Below are 17342 nucleotides of genomic sequence, written 5' to 3' on the forward strand. Positions count from 1 at the left end.
CCTTTCTAATAGTCAACAATATTCTATATCAGACTAACAATTTTCCTCTTAGCTTAGACAGCTATATTATAACTAGGGTCTTCAACAGACACAACACTTAAAAATAAAAGGGGCAACACTGTCCAGGATCTTGTTATTATAAACAGTCTTTATTCTAAGCTCCTCTCTTTAGAAGCCATATTTTTAAAGCTTTCCTGTCATTATCACCACAAGCAACAATTTTATTATTCAAAGACACATTTTACGGCCTGGTATAAGCAATTAAAAGATAGCACTCAAAGACTTAGTCACTGGATACCATAGAGGTTCATAGACCATATGAAAGTTTTGAAGGGACAAGGAAAAATGGACAACTATCTCCCTTGGCATACAGAAATCTGGAGTTTTCCTGGCTGGTTTCCAGAGACTTAATGATTAAAGCCAGTATGTTAGAAATTTTGAAGTGGAATTGAGAAAAGGTCTGTGCCCTCTTAGAGTTTATTATAGCAACTACAAAATAGCAGTTTGCAAAAGGTGAGAATAAAGTGTGGAAGACTGAGATAAAGAATGAAACTTAGCGGGAGATAGGAAATATGACATAAAAAAGAATTGTTGAAAGCTCTGAAAGAAAAGACAAGGATGAACGATAAGCAGAAGAACAGGAAAACAACTGAGTGAATCCCAAAGGCTGACCTCATCATAGAGTATTTATGTAAGAGATATTGAGCTGCAAGATAAGTTTACTAAATACTTTCAGTAAGTTCACACTGTGACACCAAAATTTATGCAGGAGATGTCACTGTTATTTACAAGCTCATTTAAAAAGGGGGGAGCACTCTTTTGGAAAAAAATAGAAGCACATACTTAAAAGGACCCAAAAGATCATCAGTTTCTTGACAAAAAGTACAGCTGTCAGCCTTCAGCTCTTAGCACCTACAGGATGCCCCTCAGATTTCAAGCCAAGGTCATCCTCTTCCAGGGCACTCCCCAGCCAATTCCGAGCATGGCAGGAGTACCAAGGCCTGGCCGTGTGTGCCTAGTGCAGGACTGCTCTGTGCCCTTTGCTCTAGCGCCCCATCATGTTGGCTAAGACTTTGCCAGATCTACATACAATCCGAAGTTCTTTCTGCCCAATCCCACTTCCTCCCCCCTTCCTATCCCATCATAGGGATCAGGTAGGTACTCCTTTACATAGGCTTTTCCTGCCTAATCAGACTTCCTCCTTTTCTTATCTTTCACAGGCATACGCTTCCTCTCCCCACAAAACTTCATGAACTCCTAACTCTATCTTTATAACCATCTGATCGATACAACTAATGCAAAGAACATAATTACAATTCACGTATCTGACAAAAGACCTACACCCAGGATATATAAAAAAAACTTTAAAATACAATAATAAGACAACCAATTTTTTAAATGGCCAAAGACTTCATTTTTACAATATGCAAATGACATATAGGCACATGAAAAGATTTTCAACATCATAAATCATCTGGAAAATGAACATTAAAACCACAGTAAGATCACTACATACGTATCAGAAGAGTCAATATTAAAGACTGAAGTGGTCTATTTAATAATGGAATATTGCTGCTGCTGCTGCTAAGTCACTTCAGTCGTGTCCGACTCTGTGCGACCCCATAGACGGCAGCCCACGTCCCAGGCTCCCCCGTCCCTGGGATTCTCCAGGCAAGAACACTGGAGTGGGTTGCCATTTCCTTCTCCAATGCAGAAAAGTGAAAAGTGAAAGTGAAGTCGCTCAGTCGTGTCCTCAGGCATAAAAAAGAATGAGATAATGTGATCTGCAGCAACATGGATGGACTAGAGATCATTATACTAAATGAAGTAAGTCAGACAAGGCAAGACAAGCATCATACAACATCACTTATAAGGGAGATTTTAAAAATGATACAAAAAAATTTATATACAAAACAGAATAGACCCACAGACATAGAAAACAAGCCTATGGTTACCAAAAGGGAAAGCAGGGAAAGGGAAAAGTTGGGAGTTTGGGATTAAAACATATATGTATACACTCTACTAAATACAAAATGGGCTTCCTAGGTGGTTTAATGGTAAAGAATCTGCCTGCCAAGCAGGAGATGTGGCTTCTATCCTTGGGTCAGGAAGGTCCCCTGGAGAAGGAAAGGGCAACTCACTCCAGTGTTCTTGCCTGGGAAATCCCATGGACAGAGGAACCTAGCAGGCTACAGCCAATGGGGTCGCAAAGACTCAGACGTGACTCAGACACTAAACAACCACAGCAAATATATAATATAGGTGAACAACAAGTACCTGCTGTATAGCACTAGGAACTCTACTCAGTATTTTATAGTGAACTATAATGGAAAAGAATCTAAAAATGAATAGATTATATACATATGTATAACTGAATTATTTGCTTTACACCTAGCAGTAATAAAACATTGTAAATCAACAATTCTTCAATTAAAAATAATTTTAAGGTTTTTAAAGTTAGTTTTTAAAAGATGTTTTTAGAAGTCTGACAGTTCCATGTGAGGAACAGGATGTGGAGCAACTGACACTCGCATACAATGCTGGTGGGAACATAAAGTGGTACAATCACTTTGGAAAACAGTTTGGCAGTTTCTTATAAAGTTAAACTTATACTTACCATATGACTCAACAATTCCACTTCTGGATATTTACCCCACAGAAAACATGTATACACAAAAAGACCTCTACAAGAATGTCCATAGCAATTTTATTCACAATAGCCAAAACCTGCAAACAATCCAAATGTCCAACAAATGGACAAACCATGCTATATCCATACAATGAAGAGAGTACTTGGCAATAACAAAGAACAACCTACTGGTGCGTGCAGGGCTCTTCAAGTGGGGCCAGTGATAAAGAACCTGCCTGCCAGTGCAGAAGACATGAGACCTGGGTTTGATCCCTGGGTAGGTGGAGAAGGGAATGGCAACCCACTTCAGTATTCTTGCCTGGAGAATCCCATTGACAGAAGAGCCAGGCGGGCTACAGTCCATGGGGTCACAAAGAGTCAGACATGATTGAAGCGACTTAGTGTGCACACTGGTACATACAACCAAATAAAGGAATCTCAAAAACATTATATTGAGTCAAAAAATCAAAATACATAAAATGTCATATGTGATTCCATTTTTGTGAAGTTTTAAAACTGGCAAAACTATTCTTGAGTAATATATATTAGATTGGAGTTGCCTCTGTGAGGCACTAATGATTGACTGCAAAGAAGTATGAGGGAATTTTCTAGGATGACGGAAATTTCTATATCATAATTTTATTTTTGTTTTTGGCTGTGCTGGGTCTTTGTTGCTTAGCAGGCTTTTCTCTAGTTTCAGAGAGCAGGGGCTACTCTCTAGTTGCCGTACTTGGTCTTCACATTGCAGTGGCTTCCCTTGTTTCTGAGCACCAGCTCTAGGGCACATGGGCTTCAGTAGCTGTGGCTCCAGGGCTCTAGAGCACAGGCTCAGTACTTGTGGCACACAGACTTAGCTGCTCCACGAAGTGTGGGATCTTCTCAGATCAAGGATTGAACCTGCATTGGCAGTCTGATACTTTACCATTGAGCCACCGAGGAAGCCTAGAAATTTCTATATCTTGATTCAGTGATGGTTACACAGATATATATGTATTTGTCAAAACTCATCAAACTGCACCCTCAAAATGTTAATTAATGTAAATAGTTAATTAAGTTCAGTTCAGTCACTCAGTCGTGTTTGACTCTCTGCAACCCCATGAACTACAGCATGCCAGGCCTCCCTGTCCATCCCCAACTCCTGGAGTTTACTCAAACTCAAGTCCACTGAATTGGTGATAATGGTGATGATCCAACCATCTCATCATCTGTCGTCCCCTTCTCCTCCTGCCTTCAATCTTTCCTAACATCAGGGGCCTTTCAAATTAGTCAGTTCTTCACATCAGGTGGCCAAAGTATTAGAGTCTCAGGTTCAACATCACTCCTTCCAATGAATATTCAGGGCTGATTTCCTTTAGGATAGACTGGTTGGATCTCCTTGCAGTCCAAGGGACTCTCAAGAGTCTTCTCCAACACCACAGTTCAAAAGCATCAATTCTACAGCTCTCAGCTTTCTTTATAGTCCAACTCTCACATCCATACATGACTACTGGAAAAACCATAGCTTTGACTAGATAGACCTTTGTTGGCAAAGTAATGTGTCTGCTTTTCAATATGCTGTCTAGGTTGGTCATGACTGTCCTTCCAAGGAGTAAGCGTCTTTTAATTTCATGGCTGCAATCACACCTGCAGTGATTTTGGAGCACCAAAAAATAGTCTGCCACTGTTTCCATTGTTTCCCTATTTATTGGCCATGAAGTGATGGAACTGGATGCCATTATCTTAGTTTTCTGAATGTTGAGCTTTAAGCCAACTTTCTCACTCTCCACTTTCACTTCCATCAAGAGGCTCTTTAATTCTTCTTCACTTTCTTCCATAAGGGTGGTTTCATCTGAATACCTGAGGTTACTGATGCTTCTCCTGGCAATCTTGATTCCAGCTTGTGCTTCATCCAGCCCAGAATTTCTCATGAGGTACTCTTCGTATGTTAAATAAACAGGGTGACAATATACAGCCTTGACATACTCCTTTTCCTATTTGGAACCAGTCTGTTGTTCCATGTTCAGTTCAAACTGTTGCTTCTTGACCTGCATACAGATTTCTCAAGAGGCAGGTCAGGTGGTCTGGTATTCCCATTTCTTTCAGAATTTTCGAGTTTGTGGTGACCCACACAGTCAAAGGCTTTGGCATAGTCAATAAAGCAGAAATAGATGTTTTCCCAGAACTCTCTTGCTTTTTCAATGATCCAACGGCAGTTTGGCAATTTGCCAAATGTTGGCAATTTGATCTCTTGCTTTTTTGATGATCCAACAGCAATTTGGCAATTTACCAAATGATGGCAATTTGATCTCTGGTTCCTCTGCCTTTTCTAAATCCAGCTTGAACACCTGGAAGTTCATGGTTCACGTATTGCCAAAGCCTAGCTTGGAGAATTTTGAGCATTACTTTAGTAGCGTGTGAGATGAGTGCAATTGTGTGGTAGTTTGAGCATTCTTTGGCATTGCCTTTCTTTGGGATTGGAATGAAAACTGACCTTTTCCAGTCCTGTGGCCACTGTTGAGTTTTCCAAATTTGCTGGCATATTGAGTGCAGCACTTTCACAGCATTATTTTTTAGGATTTGAAATAGCTCCACTGGAATTCCATCATCTCCACTAGCTTTGTTCATAGTGATGCTCCCTAAGGCCCACTTGACTTCACATTCCAGGATGTCTGGCTCTAGGTGAGTGATCACAACATCATGATTATCTGTGTCGTGAAGATCTTTTTTGTACAGTACTCCTGTGTATTTTTGCCACCTCTTCTTAATATCTTCTGCTTCTGTTAGGTCCATACTATTTCTGTCCTTTATTGTGCCCATCTTTGCATGAAATGATCCCTTGGTATCTCTAATTTTCTTGAAGAGATCTCTAGTCTTTCACATTCTATTGTTTCCCTCTATTTCTTTGCATTGGTCACTGAGGAAGGCTTTCTTGTCTCTCCTTGCTATTCTTTGGAACTCTGCATTCAAATGGTTATGTCTTTCCTTTTCTCTTTTGCTTCTCTTCTTTTCACAGCTATTTGTAAGGCCTCTTCATACAGCCACTTTGCTTTTTGCATTTCTTTTTCTTGGGGATGGTCTTGATCCCTGTCACCTGTACAAAGTCATGAACCTCCGTCCATAGTTCTTCAGATACTCTGTCTATAAGATCTAGTCCTTAATTCTCTTTCTCACTTCCAATGTATAATCGTAAGGGGTTTAGGTCATACCTGAATGGTCAGAAGAAATATCAATAACCTCGGATATGCAGATGACACCACCCTTATGGCAGAAAGTGAAGAAGAACTAAAGAGCCTCTTGATGAAAGTGAAAGAAGAGAGTGAAAAAGTTGGCTTAAAGCTCAACATTCAGAAAACTAAGATCATGGCATCCAGTTCCATTACTTCATGGCAGATAGATGTGGAAACAGTGGCTGACTTTATTTTTCTGGGCTCCAAAATCACTGCAGATGGTGATTGCAGCCATGAAGTTAAAAGACGCTTACTCCTTTGAAGGAAATTATGACCAACCTAGACAGCATTTTGAAAAGCAGAGACATTACTTTGTCAACAAAGGTCCATCTAGTCAAGGCTATTGATTTTCCAGTGGTCATGTATGGATGTGAGAGTTGGACTATAAAGAAAGCTGAGAGCTGTAGAATTGATGCTTTTGAACTGTGGTGTTGGAGAAGACTCTTGAGAGTCCCTTGGCTGGCAAGGAGTCCAACCAGTCCATCCTAAAGGAAATCAGTCCTGAATATTCATTGGAAGGACTGTTGTTGAAGCTGAAACTCCAATACTTTGGCCACCTGATGCGAAGAGCTGGCTCATTTGAAAAGACCCTGATGCTAGGAAAGATTGAGGGCAGAAGGAGAAGGGGACAACAGATGATGAGATGATTCAATGGCATCAGAGACTTAATGGACGTGGGTTTGGGTAGATTCCAGAAGTTGGTGACGGATAGGGAGGCCTAGCATGCTGAGGATCATTGGGTCACAGAGAGTCAAACATGACTGAGAAACTGAATTGAACTGAATGGTCTAGTAGTTTTCCCTACTTTCTTCAAATTAAGTCTGAGTTTGGCAATAAGGAGTTCATGATCTGAGCCAAAGTGAGCTCCTAGTCTTGTTTTCACTGACTATATAGAGTTTCTCCACCTTTGGCTGCAAAGAGTGTAATCAATCTGATTTCAGTGTTGACCATCTGGTGATGTCCATGTGTAGAGTCTTCTCTTGTGTTGCTGGAAGAGGGTGTTTGCTATGACAAGTGTGTTCTCTTGGCATTAGCCTTTGCCCTACTTCATTCTGTACTCCAAGGCCAAATTTGCCTGTTACTTCAGATGTTTCTTGACTTCCTACTTTTGCATTCCAGTCCCCTACAATGAAAAGGACATATGTTTTAGGTGTTAGTTCTATAAGCTCTTGTAGGGCTTCATAGAACCATTCAACTTCAGCTTCTTCAGCATTATTGATTTGGGCACAGACTTGGATTACCGTGACATTGAATGGTTTCCCTTGGAAATGAACAGAGATCATTCTGTTGTTTTTGAGATTGCATCCAAGTACTGTATTTTGGACTCTTGTTTACTATGATGGCTACCTCATTTCTTCTAAGGCATTCTTGCCCACAGTAGTAGATATAACAGTCATCTGAGTTAAATTCACCCATTCCAGTCCATTTTAGTTCACTGATTCCTAAAATGATGATGTTCACTCTTGCCGTCTCCTGTTTGACCACTTCCAATTTGCCTTGATTCATGGACCTAACATTCCAGGTTCCTATGCAATATTGCTCTTCACGGCATCGGACCTTGCTTCCATCACCACTCACATCCACAACTGGGTGTTGCTTTTGCTTTGGCTGTGTCTCTTCATTCCTTCTGGAGTTATTTCTCCACTGATCTCCAGTAGCATATTGGGCACCTACCAACCTGGGGAGTTCATCTTTCAGTGTCCTATCTTTTTGCCTTTTCATACTGTTCATGGTGTTCTCAAGGCAAGAATACTGAAGTGGTTTGCCATTCCCTGCTCCAGTGGACCACATTCTGTCAGAACTCTCCTCCATGACCCTATGCATAGAACTGCATGTAAATTATACTTTAATAAAATTGACTTTTTAAAATGTATTCCCAGTGTTTATAAATACTATACTAATAAACACCAAATACTGAATATATAAACACTATATCTAATAGTATTCATTGGTATTGCAACTGGAATATTTATCTAATCTATGCTTTTAGATGGTTATTGCTAAAAAGTAAAGAGGCTATTATTGATCAATTTATTTTTCCTATATCCAGAGAACTTCTCGAATTCCTTTATTCATTTTGTTTTTAACTGAAGTCTTAGTCTTGGGCTTCCTTAATAGCTCAGTTGGTAAAGAATCTGCCTGAAATGCATGAGATCCTGGTTTGATTCCTGGGTCAAGGAAGATCCACTGGAGAAGGGATAGGCTCCCCACTCCAGTATTCTTGGGCTTCCTTTGTGGCTCAGATGGAGAAGAATCCAGGAGACCTGGGTTCCTGCAATGTGGGAGACCTTGGTTTGATCCTTGGGTTGGGAAGATACCCTGGAGAAGGGAACAAGTGCCCACTCCAGTATTCTGGCCTGGAGAATCCCATGGACTGTAGAGTCCACAGGGTCGCGAAGAGTCAGACATGACTGAGCAACTTTCACTCACTTCACTTAGGCATGCTATCACATAAACAGCAAAAAATTAAAATAACTTCATTTCTTATTATCCAACATTTATACAGATTACTTTGTTTACTTCTCTTTTGCATTCACTAATCTCCAAATGAATGCTGAATAATCATGGTGATCACCAGATGTTCTCTCTTTTCCCTACTTTAAGGGAAATAGCTTAACATCTGAATGTTTAGAATAGTACTTGCTATTGGACTTTCTTATAAAATCCTTATCAGTTTGTGTTTTCTATAATATTTTGTTAAGAATGATTCTTTTTTTTAAATTTTAAGTGTATGTGTGTGTTTGTGTGTGTGTGCGTGTGTGTGTGTGTGTGCTCAGTCATGTCTGACTCTTTTCGGCCCCGTGGACTGTAGCCCACCAGGCTCCTCTGTCCATGGAATTTTCCAGGCAAGAATACTGGGGTGGGTTGCCATTTCCTACTTCAGGGAATCTCCCCAACTCAGGGACTGAACCAGTGTCTCTTGAGTCTCCCACATTGGCAGGAGAATTTTTTACCACTGAGCCACCTGGGAAGCCCAACTGACTTTTTTGCTTTTATTAGTACAATACATGGTTTCTCTTTTAAATTGTTGATGCAGTGAAATATAGGTTTCCTAATATTGCAACAATTTGCTTTCATGAAATAAAACCTCTTGAATTATTATTTTGATAAGATACTGGATTCTCTTTTAAATACATATTCATAAGCCAACTTGAACTTTGGGAGTTCTTTCATATTAACTTTAGCAGATGAGAGTAAAGCTGGTTTCGTGAAATGATTTAGGGAGTTTCTTTTTCTGTGTCCTACAAGAGTGAAAAAATGATATTTATTTATCCATCATTCTTTAAAGATTAAAAAGGATTTAAAGCATTTAACTGTAAAATTCTCATCTCTGTGCTATTTTTATAGTAGATAGTTAATCTACAATTTTTCTATGATAATTAGTTTCTTCACGTTTTCTACTTGCTTGATAAATTTTATTTGGAAGTCATTCATATCACCTGTTTTCAAATGTGTCACAAGTTTTAGTTAGTAATTTATAATATTTGATTTTTTTTCCATATCATTACCTTCCTTCTCATTTTTATCTTGTGTAATTTTTTTTTAATCAGGGTCAGAAAAGGATTGTCTGTTTTATTGGTGTTTTCAAACAACCAGTTTTTGGAATTACTCATGCAAGTTTGGGTGTTCGTATTTTATTAATTTCAATTGTTTTCTTTACTGCTTCCCTTACTATCAGTTTGTTTCTAACTAAGATACATAGTAATTCTGTCTTGTTTTTCTTTCTTCTTTAATAATAAAAACATTAAAGCCTCCAGAATTGCCTAATAAGACAGCTTTCATTTGTTCTCAAGTTTTTTTGGTACGAATTATTCTGGTTTTTATTGTTTATTATGTTGTTTTAATTTTTATTTACATTTTGATTCAAATGTTATTTAGGAAGATGCTTATGTCCTATATTATATTTAAATTAAAATTATTGGAGTAACTTTTTATTTATTATCAATTATATTGAATTATGATTAGTTTACTAAGGTTTTTTGTTACAAAGTATACAATGATTGTATACATATTCCATGGACCTACCAAGTATTGTGTATATTTTTCATATATTAAATATATACAAAAAATTTTCTCTGAACATTTAAAATGATAACATATACTACCCAACTGCCCTCACTCACACACATACCCATAGCTCTCTTTACTTTGTTTTTAAACATTTTTTCATAGCATGTATCATAATCTTGTAACAAACGGTATAATTTACTTATATTTCCTCATGAATGTCAGAGCTGGGACTTCCGTGTGTTGTTCACTGATGTATCTCAAAAGCATATAACGGTGCCTGGCACGAGGCAAATGTTCAAGAAAATTTGTTGGCTAAGTAAATCATCATTACCACATGGGCTTCCCTGGTGGCTCAAACTGTAAAGAATCCGCCTGCAATGCAGGAGACCCTGGTTCCATCCCTGGGTAGGGGAGATCCCTTGGAAGAGGGAATGGCTACCCACTCCAGAATTCTTCCCTGGAGAATTCAATGCACAGAGGAAGGAGCCTGTAGAGCTACAGTCTGTGGGGTTGCAGAGTCACACAGGACTGAACTATGAACACACACTACCACATGAGCACGCAAAGGGCCAAACAGGAATACTGATGGTATCCATTCATTCATTAACTTTTGTTTCAACACCTACTACAGTTTGGAACAGTGCTGGTGCTGAGTTCTTATATAAAGACAAGTCTCCATCTTCACCAGTCTTTTCTGGCATTTCAGAAGGAACAGGAGTCAGAGAAGGATGCTGTGAATCAATGAGAAATACATTTCGTTTTATAAACGCTCTCTATATTTACTGATCTCAAAAGGGCTGCAATATCTTAACTTCTTTAATGTCCTTTGTTCCACGCTCTTAACAATTGAAACAGTCGGGCAGTCCAAACCTTTAATTGCATTGAAAGGGATTCTAAAATAACGGAGTGCCTCAAAAGAACTACCTCGAAGGGTTTTGCCAATGCACGCGTCTTCAAAACCCAGACCCCAGCAGACACCACGGTAGAAGTGCAGTGTTTCACTGAACGCTGGCGCTGCCTTCCGCAGTCAAGGTCAGAGTGGTTCCACGTGGGAGGAACCGGCCTCGCCCACAAGTGCACGGTGACATTTCCAGCTTAGTAATGGGTACTTCCAAATATCAGGGAACAAAAGCCTCAGGGGGAAACCAGGACCTTCCTGGGACCCGCGACCACCCTGTGAACCCGTCACGACGTTCAGACACCGTGCACATCTACGCGCACGCGCAGCAGTGCCGCGAGCCCGGCTGCCTGTCTTCGTCCCGCCCCTCGGACCGGAAGGAGTTGCCGACCCTTCCGGCGTCCGGCGGCCCTGTGGTTGCCTCAGTGATGTCGTGGGTTCAAGCTGCTTCTTTGGTCCAAGGTCCTGAAGAGGAGAGGGACGTGTTTGACGAGGAAGCTGATGAGTCGCTCCTGGTGCAGCGGGAATGGCGGAGCCACATGCAGAGACGAGTCAAAGTAAATCTGCGTGGAGGGGGCGGGGGTCCATTGCTGTACCGGGTTGTTAGCACTGGAGCTGGGAGTTGTGATAAGGTGGGGTCCCTGGATGAAGGCTGGAGTGGTCGCGGCCTGGCCTGGCGCTGCCCTCCCTCTCCCTTACCATTCAGTCTGGCCCATGTTCTGTTACGGTTTCCCAGTGGGTTACTTGAAACCGTGCGACACCACAGGATGCTTTCCTCGAGCGCCCGTGGATTGTGTTGGATGGACACCGGGGACCGAACAAAATAACCTTTGTCAAAGACTTTGAAGAGATTTCAGTTTGATGGGCATCAGAAGGAAAGGGGCGGACGAGAAACATTTACACTGTTCTAATTATGTCTGTCCAAGGACATGTAGGCAGTTGACATGGGTTGCTTGAATGAGTGGGGAGCCTAAAGTTAGGAGTAGTGTTAATCAGGACAGATGGAAAAAATGAACTTAAGAATGTTGTCAGAGGGCAATAAGAGAAAGCTAATAAGGAATGGAGTCACAGAGTCAGACAAGGCTGAGCGACTGAACAAAATAAGGTATGGTGGTGGCTACGTAAGGGAGTATTAATGTGTTTTTTTAATTTGTTGGGTGTGAATTATCCATCTCTAATTTGTCTTCCTATTCATTGAGTCTCAGCTTAATACCACACACCCAGTCTCCAGGTGGAGCTTTCAGAGCTTAGTTCAGGGTGAGGACCAAATGGTGAGATCTGTGCCTGCTAGTGTCCTTGCCAACCATTAAATTGCCATTAAATCTGCCCTTGTTTAATGTCTCAGTAAAATAATATTTGCTTAGCACAACAACAATGTTGTCAACTTCAGAAATGCCTTACGTGAAGCTGAGGCTAAACCAGTAAATATTGAGCACCTTTTGAGTGTTGTGGCAGGACAAAATCCTTGCGCACAGAGGATTTTCAGTTTACTTAAATTAAGGTAAATTTCTAACTCAAGCAAAATTTCTAAAACCAGACCTCTCATCTTCCTTTTACTACACCAATTTCCTCTTTCCCTACTCCAGTTCCAAGACCTTGGTAACCCTGCCCTGCCTTACCCACCCACACCAGACCAGTGTCTAAAGGACCAGACACCTAATTCTCCATGTTTCCTTTCTGTGGAGCTATTGCTACCACGGATTTTTTTTTTTAATATGTAGATTCAGTATTTTAAAATGTGTCCAATAAATCTAGACTACAAAAATGGGATAAACCAACAATAAACTTTTATGAGAAGCATAGTCTACTTTGGTTGTGTGATTATGCCATATGTTTAATATGCCATCATGGTTCTCCATGATGTTAAATAACACAATAGAGGCCTGTTTCATCACTTTCTAAATTGGTTCTGTGACTTTCTAGAAAAACCTACACTGGTTTACTTGGTGTTAAGTTACAGCTGTAATTCTTCATTACTTATTTTTAGGAAGGCTACAGAGATGGAATAGATGCTGGCAAAGCAGTTACTCTTCAACAAGGCTTCAATCAAGGTTATAAGGAAGGTGCAGAAGTCATCATAAACTATGGACAACTTAGAGGAACATTGAGGTAATTTTTAAAACTTAAATGCTGAATTATTTTAACCTTTGTACTACTGGAGGGTTTTGATGAAAGTAATATGTAAAAATAAAGTGTAAGCTGAAGTGTTTCCCCTCGTGTTAAATCCACAAAAGGGTACTGCAGAGCATAGACTAAAATTGCCTTCAAAAAGTCAGCAGTTATCCACTTTAATATGTAAGCCAGATGTTGTCTTTTATTGCAAAGAAATGATACAAAGGTGTCTTCTTTTTTGCTACCTGAACTACCACCAATCTGTATCTCAAAGTAATTGAAAAAATCTTCAGGTTTGGGGTAACGTTTTTATTCTTGCACATGTGACAGAACACAATAAAACAGATGTCTAGACTAGAAGTACCTGATGAAGAGTATAGCCAGTAACAGAAAAATTATTCCATTTACTTTATTCCTGAACTTTGAACACCTGTCAGGATTTCATAGGAATAATGGCATGTATTAGAACCAAGTGGTCCAAAGGCACATGGAGCTAGGAGCACGACAGGCTTGTCCTCTTTGATGCTTTGTACCTTTTAAACAGTCCTCTCTAGAGAAAAACATAAATGCTTCAAAGAACCACTGATTTTTACAAGGTATAAAATAAAAGTTATCAAAACAGGACAGAGACTTCCCTGGCAGTCTAGTAGTTAAGACTCTGCACTTCCAATGCAGGGTATGCAAGTTTGATCTCTTGTCAGGAGATGAAGATCCCACATGCCATAAGGTGGCACAGCCAAGAAAAAAATAAAAATTAAAAATAAAATTAGAAAAAAGTTATCAATACAAAAGTTCATTATATTTGAGGTTTTATAAAATTCAGCTGTCAGGAATCAGCATTTATAGTATACTATAGTAAGAAAATGATCATGTGTTCATCTTCACATCAAGTTAAATTAATTTTTTATAAGCTTAGAAAGCTTATTGCAGGGTATCTGCTGGCAATTCAGTGGATTTGGACCTCATGTTTTCATTTTCACGGTCTGCGTTCAGTCCCTGGTCTGGAACTAAGTTACCACAAGCTGTGTGACATGGCCAAAAAAAAAAAAAAAAAAGTTCTTGCTAACATTATTGCTTTTCACAACAACCATTATTTCGTGACATGAATAATATGAATGTAGGAAAGTAAAAGTACTTTCTATACTAAAAAAAAAGTAAAGAAAAATAATTATTAGGACTGGAAGAATTCTAACCTTCTTCAATAAAATTGTTAGTAAAGTATCTACTCTAACAAAGTTGGAAAAGTGAGTTGTCTCAAAACATTTTTTCCCCTCACCTTCAGTTTTGATGTCAAGCAGCTATACGGTTATAACAGTGATTTTTAACCTTGGTTACACCTTGTTATCAGCTGGGAAGCTTTTAAAAAATAACACCCCCAGAGATTCTGATTTAATTGGTCTCGGGTGTGACCTGGACCTTGATAAAGTTTAAAAGTTTTGCAGGTAATTCTGATGTGCGTCCAAGATTAAGAATCACTAGTTTAGAAGCTGGCTGCTGCCTTTAAAAGAAAAACTAATTTTTCAGGTTTTTTCTTTCTCTTGAGTTGTATCCATCTTCAACAGAAGCTATAAGGGGAAAATAAAATGAGGAAAAATAGATGAGGACCTGTGAAGGAGGGGTTATGAATTATAAACAGTTTATATGATTAACTCCAGTTGTTTAATTTCTGTTGAAAGATAATGTCCTTATATTTATAATCTTATTTTACCATCATTACTTTCCTGATTTTGACTCACATTGCTATTATTATTAATTTTTGCATGATTTTATCTAGAAGAGAAACGTAAGCCTTAGCTTCAAAAATTCTAAAAGCCTTTGATTGTTTAATTTTTTCCTCTTTAACTCTTATTTATATTTTCGTTCAGTGCTTTGCTCTCCTGGTGTCACCTTCATGATAATAGTTCGGCTTTGATCAGTAAAATAAATAATCTTCTGGATGCAGTTGGCCAGTGTGAAGAGTATGTGCTCAGACATCTGAAATCAATCACTTCACAGCCACATGTTGTAGATTTATTGGACTCCCTTCAGGATATGGACCTTTGTCATGTAGCTCCAGCTGAGGAAAAGATTGATGAAGTTAAAGATGAAAGATTCTGTGAAAATAATGCTGAGTTTAACAAAAACTGTAGTAAGAATCTTAGTCAGGTAGATTGTTCATCTTTAAAATGTTGTAGAGCCCAGGAGCATGCATGCCCTGAAAACCCAAGCCTCACTTGGATTTTAGAACAGACAGCCAGTTTGGTAAAACAGCTGGGAGTATCAGTAGACATATTACAACACCTCAAACAACTGTAAAAATTACCTTCCCTTTAATAATGGAGGCAATGTTCAGAACATTCTTAGAACATTTTGTTTCTGAACAAGCTAACCAAAATTTGCACTGGTTTCTACAGTTCACTTGTAAGGGTATCCCTTCATGTAATGTTGAAACATCTTCAAAATTAATATATTAAAGGTAATATAATCCTTCTTTTTTTGTCAATGGTAATTTTTATGTGGTTTAAGATATGCTCAAAAATTCCAGTTGTCTTCATTTTCAAATTTCTGGGGACTCATTACTATCAGAAATTAACAAGAATCAGACTACAGTTGACCCTTGAACAACACAGGTTTTAAAGGTACCCATCCACCATGCAGTAAAAAAATCTGCATACTACTTATAGCTGGCCCTCCATATCTGCAGTTATGAGTTTCAGATTCAACCAGCCTCAGATCATATAGTACTGTAATATTTACTATTGAAAAAGGTCCAAGTGGAAGTGGACCCTCAGGGTTCAAACCCATGTGTTCAAGCATCAACTGTTATTTTGTAAGGACTTAGCCCTGCTTTCTGCTCCTGTCACATTGTCTTGTGATTAGGACCTCATCAACTAATCAGACCAAAGTTACAAAAAATAACCTAAAGTTGTAAATAGACACATACATATATATATATATATAGATAGATAGATAGATAGATGTAGTATATTTGAAATTAAGAGGCTAATAAGTATAAAACTGAAGACATGTTTATACTGATAATTAAAAACAATTCTAAAGTTTGCTTTAGTTTTTAAGTATTACTGATTTTTTGTTGAAGTGTAATTTTTTAATAATGTTTCAGGTGCACAGCAAAGTGATTCAGTTATATATTTTTTTCCATTATAGGGTATTACAAAATATTGAATATAGTTTTGTGTGCTATACAGTAGATTCTTTTTATCTATTTTATATATAGTAGTATGTACATGTTAATTCAAAACTCCCAATTTATCCCCACCTCCTTTCTCTTTTTAGTAACTAAGTTTGTTTTCTATGTCTGTGAGTCTGTATCTATTTGTATAATTTTTTTAGATTCCACATATAAGTGATATCATGATATTTGTTAAAGTTTGTTTCAGTTTTGTGATGATTAGAAGTAAGGACACAATTCCAAGAAAATACAGAAAATCCATTCCATGCTCAAGTACTTACCTGGCTTTTCCAAGTTGTAACCAGTTAGTAGTATTGCTTGACAGTGCGCCACATTACTCCTAAACTGCAGTTTTCCTTTTATTTATTTAGTAATAAAACATTGAAGCCACTGACTTCTTTATTGTAGCAATATTCTTAGTCTAGCATAGACAAAATTAGATTCAAATTTTTGCTCTAGGACCTAAGCATGTAAGATCAGGAAAAAGTTTTTCATCACTTTTTTGCCTGAAACACAAATTTGTATAACAAATCCGACTTCGGAGACACCCAAATGATTGCCCCTCATTGATAGCCTTAACTTATATCTATCATCTACTCTAAAAGACAGTCTTATCTGATAAAAGAGGTATTTCAGGAGATCAAGAAAATGTACTACTGCAATTTTGAACTTCCTTAAAGTTCACCAAACATTATGAAATTGAGGCAACAAATTTGAAATTAGAAAACCACAAAGTGTTTAGAATTTACTAAAACATACTGAAGATAAGTGACATTTGATAGCTGGTTTTTAAAAAGTATTTGATTACATCTCTCTAGATGTAAATATTATTATTTCAGAGATTTAGTAATTTGCCTTGTTATACAGATACTACTACCATATGTATGAATGCAGCAAAAATCTCAAATCTACCTGGAATATTATAAGCAGCCTCTTAGATATGAAATGTACCCATCTTTAATAATATATCTCAAGAAAGTCACCCTGAATAAAAATTTCATGAGTGCAGCAAATCTAGAGATCTTATCTGGGTTCACCCTGACATTCCCTGAGGATAACAACTTTGGCGCCATTGAAAATAGGGTGTTTTGTGTAGATGTTCACAGAAAAGGGAGCCAAGAGAATTAGGTGAGTTAAATGAGGCTGTTTGATTGAAAACATCTCTTTAAGTTTACATTGCCTTTTGAAAAACAGAAGTTCCTTGCCGGGGTCCAGCCCCGGCTGATCCAGGGTATTCGAAGGAGAGACGGCGTAGGCGAAGATCAGGAAACAACTGCTTAATTAAACGTTAATTAAGGATATAAAGAGTAATAG

The 17342-nt window shown here is 38.4% G+C and overlaps 1 protein-coding gene across 1 annotated transcript; it reads left to right on the plus strand.

The window, feature by feature from the left end:
• Window positions 1–11114: 11114 nt before the first annotated feature.
• On the plus strand, window positions 11115–16422 carry YAE1 (YAE1, ABCE1 maturation factor). The gene is made up of 3 exons (XM_027539164.1): window positions 11115–11301; window positions 12732–12853; window positions 14722–16422. Exons 1-3 carry the CDS (start codon window positions 11173–11175, stop codon window positions 15149–15151), a joined length of 681 nt encoding a protein of 226 aa, XP_027394965.1. The 5' UTR covers window positions 11115–11172; the 3' UTR covers window positions 15152–16422.
• Window positions 16423–17342: the final 920 nt, after the last annotated feature.

The sequence above is a fragment of the Bos indicus x Bos taurus genome, chromosome 4 (assembly GCF_003369695.1).
Source record: "Bos indicus x Bos taurus breed Angus x Brahman F1 hybrid chromosome 4, Bos_hybrid_MaternalHap_v2.0, whole genome shotgun sequence".
NCBI classification, from domain to species: Eukaryota; Metazoa; Chordata; class Mammalia; order Artiodactyla; family Bovidae; genus Bos; species Bos indicus x Bos taurus.